Source organism: Sipha flava, unplaced genomic scaffold (assembly GCF_003268045.1).
Source record: "Sipha flava isolate LNK unplaced genomic scaffold, YSA_version1 109_pilon_pilon, whole genome shotgun sequence".
In the NCBI taxonomy this organism is placed as follows: domain Eukaryota; kingdom Metazoa; phylum Arthropoda; class Insecta; order Hemiptera; family Aphididae; genus Sipha; species Sipha flava.
This window is the reverse complement of record NW_020271726.1, coordinates 1,890,259-1,900,168: the sequence shown is the minus strand read 5'-3', so window position 1 is coordinate 1,900,168 and position 9,910 is coordinate 1,890,259. Positions and strand designations below refer to the sequence as shown.

The window sequence follows — 9,910 nt, the reverse complement described above, 5'->3', positions numbered from 1 at the left end:
TTATATATTTAATACTTATATATAATTATAATACTAATACATATATTAGTACCTATCTGTAAACTTGTATAAAAGGTGTACCTAACCGAAATAACTGACCGATGTTTAACCTAATTATATGTTAACTTGTGTTTTTATCAAAATTATATTTTTTATTTTAAATATACAATTAATACAGTAATACAATAATATAGGAAATATAGTATAAAATAAAAAAACTCAATAATATAAAAGAATAAAATTATTACATGGTTAATTAAAATTATAATGCTTTAAAACAATAATTTATAAACTTTAAATGAATTGTATTATATTTTAGAATCAGAAAATTAAATTTTTTATAAATATATTTGTTTATTTATATATTAAGTAACGAGTAGATATTAATCATCTAATAATTTTTAATTTTTATTATTTAATTTTTAAATGCATAGAATATGTACGTACTTACGAAAAATGAACAAATATAAAGTTGTTTGTGTTCATAAAAATTACAAACATTAAATCATATCCAATTAAATGTATTACATTGTTTACTAGCTTATAAAAAAAATTATAAAATGTATCAAATTTTTAATGTTTTTAGCAAGGAGTCATGCATCCTCCATGATCGGAAATACCATCTACGGTGCACTTGATATAATATTTATAGTGTAGGTCAACTCACCTACATCATATGGATTTAAAATATACTTTTGATCCTAGACTTCTTAATTTCTACTTTCTATATTATAAATTAGGAATAAATGGCTTTAATAATGTATATATATATTTATGAAAATAAAAATCCCTTACTCAGTATTATATGGGACATAGATAACTATGCACATTTATATTTTTGTCATTTAGAATATTCACTCGATCAATATTCCTACTGAATAATATATGGGAACATTGAATAAATTGAAATGAATTAAATTCATAAATATGAATACATGATATAATAATTGGTAGTATTGTTATCTAATTTTATTCGAATAAAACTGGCAAACTAGTTGTTTTATATTTTCATGAAATAGCCTTAAAAATCAATATAGCTAAGTATTGGGGTGTGTTGTTATGCATTAATAACCAAATCCCACATTTGTAGTATTTTTCCATAAGTCACCTTACATTTTCTTTTGAGTATTTGTAAAATAATTATATTCATTATATAAAAATGCAAAAATGTGTATAATATGATATTCCAATAATCATATAAAATAATTTAGGTGTATCAAATGTAATTTTAAATGATTCATTAAAATATACAATGTTTATGTTGTAGTCAGTAGACCATATTTATGTGTGATACATTATGTATAAATATCTATATACTATACACAGGTAAAATGTATGTACTATACTATATATAATGTATGTATATACTACCTATGCAGCGAAAAAATAAATGTAAGTAATAATTTAATGAAAATCGATTGTTTAAAATTGTTCAACATTTAAGGGTAGAAAGGCAATACATAAAAAACTTATAACACAATATCATTTTTAATATATCTAAACTGTGTGCATATGGAAATCATTTTTATTATTTTCTGAACTAAATTTTCGGTAAGATTGAAATTGTTGAAATAAGATACTTAACTATTTAAAATTTGTTTCATCTTAGTATCAGCATGGATATCAGGGGGGTACCAAAGGGGTTGTGGGTTGGGGGTTGGAGGTTCAAATATCTCCAAAATTTTAACAAATATTTAAAAATAAAATACTATTTTAGTTAAACTTCATGAACTTCCACCGAGGTTATTTTATAATGTACCTAAGTTATTGTTGTCGTGGTTAAGATTACGGGTATATATTGTATTCCCCTGATGGATATACATACGATTCCATCACTTTATAAGAATTTACATTTTAAAAATATATTATAGGTAGTTATTTTAAATAAATACAAAATATCTAAATTAGTAACATAAAATGAAAAAATGTCAAGATGTATTTATTAGTTATTGTTCTATATAGGTTTATAATTAGTATGTGAACATAATTTTTTCTATTTATTATTAATTTAATTGTTTTAAAATTAAAATTAATTTATATAGTTACTACTTTTATTTAATTCCATCACGAAAAACAGTATAAAAATGGTAAAAACGTATCAAATTCAAAGTACAAAGTTCTTAAACATACTCGTATAAATAACACATATCTATGTTTCATTTACTTGTATTAAGTCAAAAACTAATTTCAATGTTAGATTTCAGTTCAGTAAGTATGTGTACTACACATGTTATGCGTGTTTACAGTGTATATGGATTCATATTTTACTCTATAAAATAATTGTATTATTTGTTATATATTTATATTAATTTCATATGATAGGACTTAGAACATATTTCTTTTGTAATATAAAATTATTCTTGAGCCAATCATTATACTTAACATATACTTTGAAATTTAATCTACTCATCATCCATTGGCTTATCTTTTTCTTCTTTAACTTCTTCGTCTTTGGCTTTTTCTTTTTCATCTTCTTTGATTTGTTGTTCGCTTTTCTCAATTGCTCCGTCTTCATCTTTGATCTCTGCTTGTTCTTCTATTTGGTTAGTTATTTCTACTTTCGTATCGTTTGTAACTTCTTCTTTTGTTTCATTAATTACTTCTTCCTTAGTTTCGTTAGCTACATTTTCTTTGGCTTCATTGTTTACTTCATTAACTAATGAATCATTTTCACAAGTCAATGTTTCCGAATTCATTATGTCAATTGGTATAAGTGGTATGACTCTAGTTTCTTCAACCGTTAGGAGAATAATTTCGTGAACTTGAGACTTTCTAAAAAAAAAAATACATAAAAATTTTTTTAGGTACCCAAGTATTTAAAAGGTCAATACTATGTAATAAAATATATTAATGCTGATTATAAATAGTTATACATAATTTAGTGTTAAGTATTACTAACCTACGACTTGCGTGTCTAACTGCAGCCAAAGGTCAAGGTACGGCCGCACACTTGTGTGTGGACACTTCAACTTTTTTTGTGGTTTTGTAAGCTTAAATAATTAAGTTGCATGATAAAGTTATATTCAATAAAAAAAATACTAATGATTTTTTAATATTATTCAATTTCATCGCAAAAAAAAATTAAAAATATTCAATTGATGGGCCTAAAATGAGTTATTATACATGTGATAACTCATTATTTTAATTTGCCGTGTTATATTTCTTATAATTTTTATGAAACAAATAAATAGTAGAAATTATGGAGTATAGATAAATAATATGCCTGTAATATTTTTAGAAAACATTTTGTTACCAAAATTAAATAACGTACCTACTTTATTAATAAAAAATTTAAATAATGTTATAGTTTGGCATTATATATATTGTTCACATTTTATAGCGTACCTACAATTTTATCAAAATCTAATATTTACAGAAATTATTTTGTATACTTATATTAATTGAGAGAAATGTATTGAGTTACCTATAACTTATTTTCCTCATGAGAACAATAACTATAAATCGTTTAACATACTAATTAACAACAAAAAATATATTTAAAAGACAATTTTAATTACTTATAAATGTATTCACAGCATAGGCGTGCGCAGACTTTATTCGCAGGTTGTGCAATAAGAAATATAGGGCCCCAAATAAATTTTCTAATCTTCCCTTAATTTATTTGCATTTTATTTTAACGCATATAAGATTCAAGTCACAATCTAAGTTTTTGCATATATACTACGTAGCTTCTTTACTTCCCTTAGAATCTAAAATCACACATAATTTTACAGTAGAATATTAAACAATGCACTGTAGAAATAAGTAGTTTGAAATTTGATTTATATTTATTAAAAAAAAATTCATTATTTATTTAAGATCAAGTATGTACTATATTGAATGCTTTTGAATAATTTTAACATATTTATAATGTTGTTATTTTATGGAGAGTACTTAAAATCTAAAGTTCAAGTCTTCTTTTTATCGGCACACATGCTTTGAATTCATCTATTACATCTTCAATATTGATTTCTGATGCCATCTTTTGCTCGATAAATATTAACATCAGTGAATCAAGACGTTCTTGTAACATAGTGTTTCTAAGTTTAGACTTTACAATAGGCAATTTAGAAAAATCCCCCTCACACGAGCAGCTTGTCACAGGTATTGTTGCAAATTGTGTTAAAGCTTTATTGAAGTTTGAAAATATTGTTTTCCGGTCGTTTTCTGATAACCAATTCAGCCATACTACAATTGTTTTAGTTAATAACCCTCTAATAGAAGTTCTATCAGACATATTTGTAATGAGCTTAATTTCAGACTCAAATGTAGTATTCAAATTAAATTTTTCCTTCAATATTGAAATATCATTACTATCAAGCTTTAATTGATTTAAATTTCCTGTGGCGGTAATTAAATTTAAAGTTTCTTAACTTAATAATAAATATGGGCCCCTCCAGTGGCGTAGCCAGGATTTTTAAATGGGGGGGGGGGCTAACTACTTTTTTGGATAAGTAAGGTAAGAGAGGATATTAGAATACAGCCTTACCCCCCCCCTCACCATCTACCACCAAGTTTCTAAACGTAATTCAAGCATTTTAGTATAGTTTTAAAAATATTTATTAATATATAATTTATAATAATAATAATAATAATTTTAGTTTCAGTATTCAGTCACTTACTCCACTCTGACAGCTGCATCTTCTTAGGCGAATTTCTGGCAAATTCAGTTATTATTTCACTTTCATCGAATTGCTCTTTTTTATTTATATTAGCCATAGCTAACCCATTCTGTCTGTTTTCCGACATGGTGCTTCTTAAAAAAATTTTTAAGCGATTAAGTGCTGAAAACGTTCTTTCCGGAGTGAAAGAGGTAACTGGTAACGTGGCGAATAATTGTAAAAGTATTTTAATGTTAGGTCGAAGATTGGTGTGATGAGAGAGTGAATCAAGAGCAGAATTCGGTTTTGGAATAGTATTTTGACTCCATTGTTGCCTCCATATGAACAGGTTAGCTCTGATTGTAGATGAGGTATCATCATGGAGATCTTGGACATATATTTTAGCAGTTTTTATAATATTTTTATCGTCATACATATTTAAATTGGCCGGAATAAGTCCTTCAAGTGGTATAACATCAATAAGCCTTTGATTAAAACGAGCATCCATTGATTCTATTAAATAGTCAAGATACATTATACATATAAACACGGCCCATGGAGGGGCTATAGCCCCCTTAGCCCCCCCTTGATTACGCCATTGGGCCTCTCACATGAAGCCGCAGACTATGCAGTGGCATACCCTGCATACCCCGTGCGCACGCCTATGATTCACAGATTCAACTCTCATGTCATGAGTGCTAATAAAAATATCCATTTATCGAAATTTATAACTTGTCATTATGTCGTGATATTTATTTCAACGACCGTGGGAGCACGATCGTCAACTGGTTTAGTCGACGGCGGAAAAGCTTTCGAATCAGCTTTTGCAAGACTACTACGACAGATAAACAACGGTCGATTACATTTTACGGTGTACTATCTTAACATTGTAATTAAAAGTATTTTGTCATAAAATATCGAGCGTTAATAATTTGAAACAGCCCCATCACCTACAATTAAGTTTATAGTTGCAGATTACAGTCCTGTAGTTTTGTGTTTATTGTTGTCCTCATAAAAAACTTATGTTCTTACTTGTTCTATAATTCATCCTCTAATTAAAGATTTTATGTTTAACCATAATAATTATGGTTTCTAATTATTAGAAAGAAACATATATTAATTATATTTAAGGACTCGAGTCGTTTTTTATATGCATAGGTACACGATATATCAACAATCATTACAATCTAAGCTTAATTAATCTTAATCTTAAGCTTAATTTTATGAACTTATCTCCGTTTGTGTTTATATTTAATGTAAATCAAAACTTATTATTTCTTAATAATTGTCAGATAGATACTCTCATAGACGTAAACTGAGGTGGATGGCAAGAGGGGGAAATTTCCCCTGGAATAAATAAGGAGGGGCAGTGCCCATTCTGATATTTAACAATCCTTGTTTTAAAATAAGTACAAAACAGCTGGTTATAGCTATTACTATATAAATTTTTTTTTAAATCTTAATTTTCAGTTTTCGCTTATCTAACATAATGTTAGAATATGAATAATTTTGTATAATAATATGTTGGTAGGAAAGCGGCATTTATTCGCAAACAGGGTTGGACTAGGTCACCGGGGCACCGAGGCATGCCTCGGTGGGCTGCTGTAATTTTGGTTAAATAAAATTACTTAGATTTTTTGTTTTTAATTTAATGCGTCTATTTTCTATTCTTAAAATAAAATAGAAAATATTGCCTTGTAACATGAAATTACTAATGGATGCGGTGTCACAGGATTAGATGACTCGGAGTTTGAAAATTGAACATATTTAATGTCACGATAAACCGATTGATAACAGTGATTTCATCACAGTATTTATAAATAGAAAAATTGTTGTATACAAAAGATGTGTACAATATGTTAAACATACGAATTACCATTCGCGTTTATTCAAACAATATTTAACCAAAAGAAAATGTTGGTATGGGTAGACACGGTTGTACAAGATATGCGATAACGAAATTGTTTTTCGATAATAATAATTTTTATAAGATTTATTAGACTTTTATTTAAAAACATTTTAATAGTTTTGACATTCAGTCAATAACAAGTCTGTTACTAGTTTCCAACTTTTCTGTTGACTTCAAGTCAATTATTACCGGTAAGCAATTATTTTATTAAAAACAATATGTTCTAACTCAGTGGTCGGCAACCTTTATGGACCTTTGGACCACATTCACAAATTAAAAATGATTCTAGGATCAGACAATATAAAAAATTTATATGATATTCAATGACATTTGCTAGTTTTGAAATTAACTGCGGGCCGCAATAAAGAGACATTAGTTGCCGACCCCACTGTTCTAACTCAATTAAAATTAAATGTATAAACATATTTAAATTTTTTATGGTGTAAAATTTATCTTAATAGGTAGGTAAATCATTATATCAATATTATTTATAAGATATATTATGCGTAAACTAGATCTATTTAAGGTATAACATTAAATCTGAAAATATTCAAATGTACTTGTGTGTATATTGTTTTTTGAGTTACGAAGATACATTTTCAGTTAAAAAATAATTTTATTAGGTACCTACTTATTCCATGTATAATTGTACTTATTGTTCCATTGAGCCCGTTTGAAATTATTTTGTCCGGTCCGAGCTAGAGAGGCAGTCCAACCCTGGCCGCGGACACCCTTTTCGTTTGATATGCATTTATTTATTTTCCCCCCTAATAAATTTCCAAATTACGCCCATGGGTACTCTATTTTTATAATTCCATTCAAATTTCGTAAGTACCTAACAGTGGCGCATTTGAGACTTCAGCGCGGGGTGGATATTAAGAGGGGTCAACCACCCCCACCCACTCTAAACATTTTTTTATACATTTAAAAAACAAAGCACATTTTCATTTATAAAACAAAATATATATTTCTTTTTTTAATTGGTACTTCGAGCATAGATAATGTGGCAACAAAAAGTTCTTATCAAATTTATGAAAAATGATCATAATATTATCAATTAGAATAATTCCTAAATGCAATAAAAGTCTCATAAAAAAAAAATTACTAATTTATTGATTAAAATATTTAGAAACACTTATAGTTCAACAAACATTTGGCTGCATCACGGAAGTAATATTAAAGTCTAGCAGTGGCATCGCCGATTCAAATAGAAAAAAAAAGTTCAATAAACATAAAATGTAATTTTCAAACATATCTGGGGGGGGGGGTAATCGGGCTTATCGCCCCCCCCCCCTCAAATTCGCCTCTGATACTTAATTAAAATTCTATAATTCGTATAATATTATTTAGTTGTTAAAATGGCTTCCATTTTTATTTTATAATTAATTATTTGGAATGTTTTCTTTATAACTCTGGACAAGGGCGTACCCAAGGGGGGGTTTTAGGGTCGGACTCCACATTGAAATTTCTACATACTCAAAAATTTAATAGTAAATAGTATAAAAATAGTATATAGTGTATTTTAATTTCCCATTATCAGATAAAATAAAAATTTTGGACCCCCCCACTAATAAATTTCTGGGTACGCTCCTGACTCTGGATATCCAGTTCATGAAATGAATAATTTCACTATGTTAATGTGACATAGACATTATTTAATCGTTATTTAAAAATAAGTTTGTTAGATATTTAAAACATCAGAGAGCATACATTTTAATAAATGTAAACATTGATATAGAAATTAAATTTTTTTAAATTAAATATTAATACACTTACATACTTGTATGGCTCAGTTATATTTAACTTATTTTATTTTTTTAGTATAAATAACCCTTTGTTATTGCATGATGATTTAATGCATTTATAGAAATTGCATGGAATTGTGAGAAACAGTAAAAATATCTAAAATTCCACGTAATTTATATTATATAAAATAAAATATTTAAAGACCAATTAAAATTTATATATTATAAAAATTGATTTAACGATTCAACCTTACAACAATTTCAATAAAAAGTAACTTTTTATGAATTAAAATTCACTTTTCTTCGATTTAAGAACACTTAACAGGCCACAGTTTGGTGTTTGTACATATTAAGCAAGCACAACAATATTTTGTTGAAAATTTTTTTTCTTTTAATAGTACTTGATTTTCGAATTTTACTAAGTTCATTAAACCTCATATATATTACATTATAATTAACACTTATTGAAAGTGTCTTTAAATATTTTTTTGTGATCATATTATTTTTTTAAAACGCATGTGATATCCAGTATACAAGTATATTTTGCTTAGATTTACAATTATATAATTATAATTATACTATGTTATATATTTGTATTAATTTTTATAATTATTTTGATAAATCATACTCGTTTAAGCTATTAGGTGATGTATTATATATTAATACTAGTATGTTAGAAACATATAATAATTTTGAAGATAGGTAAATAATATTATTTAACAAATTGTTAATAACAATATAATGTACAAAATATACGAATTTTTAATAATTATATTTAATAATTTTAATTTGTTTTGTGATCGACAGATCAATTTTACATTAGCCTATGCATTCAACACACAAATAAATATAGTTGTATAGTGTACACTTTAGGATAACAATTAATTAACTTATACATGTTATAATGGTTAAGAAGATAATCGATTTATACTAAGTACACAGCTTGATGAAATGGACTGGAATCTGTCTTTTTATACTTATTATACATATATTTAATTTATCGTGGTTCATAATGTATAAAAAAATAATTTTACAAGTATCTAAAAATATTATCGCCACTTACTCAGGCATGGCCGAAGTAACATCATTTACTTTATCTTTGACTTCTTCTTCAACATCATCAGCTTTTTTTTCTACTTTTCCAAATAACGAACCTAATTTTTCTTGAGTATCATCCATCAAATTTTCCATACTTCCAGTGACATCTAAAAGTTCAATATTGATTATGATAGTTAATAATTACTATAAGAAACAAAAGAATAACACGATTATCAGTTAGAAATATGTTTTTTATTATTATTAAAATTAAAATTATATAATACTAGAAATATATAAAAATATTGAATATTTAAATTATGAATTATTTTTTAATTACTTTAGAATATCAGAAACAAAAATAAAAGAAGCTGTGGCTTTCTTGCACAAAGAACCTTAAACAGTACCTATGGGGTTATTATAACTTAAAATCATAATTTTGATAAAATATTTAGTGTAAAATAACTTTCTATGAAACTACTTATACTACCTATTATCTGTATTATAGTTAGCTATGAACTATTTTGAATTGTATATGCCACCCAGTGACTTACAAGCCAAGGCTTAATTTCATAATAACTAATAAAATACAATGACTGACTATTATAACTATGTATTTT

At 26.4% G+C, this 9,910-nt stretch overlaps 1 protein-coding gene across 1 annotated transcript in view; it reads right to left on the bottom strand.

The window, feature by feature from the left end:
* Positions 1-2,067: 2,067 nt before the first annotated feature.
* Positions 2,068-9,910, bottom strand: part of LOC112688071 (probable inactive protein kinase DDB_G0270444) — a 35,491-nt gene continuing 27,648 nt past the window's right edge. The window contains exons 4-5 of the mRNA XM_025561088.1: positions 9,319-9,460; positions 2,068-2,772 (exon numbers count right to left, since the gene is read on the bottom strand). Coding sequence (XP_025416873.1) covers positions 2,403-2,772; positions 9,319-9,460 — 512 coding nt within the window. The 3' untranslated portion in view covers positions 2,068-2,402. The remainder of the gene's footprint in view (positions 2,773-9,318; positions 9,461-9,910) is intronic.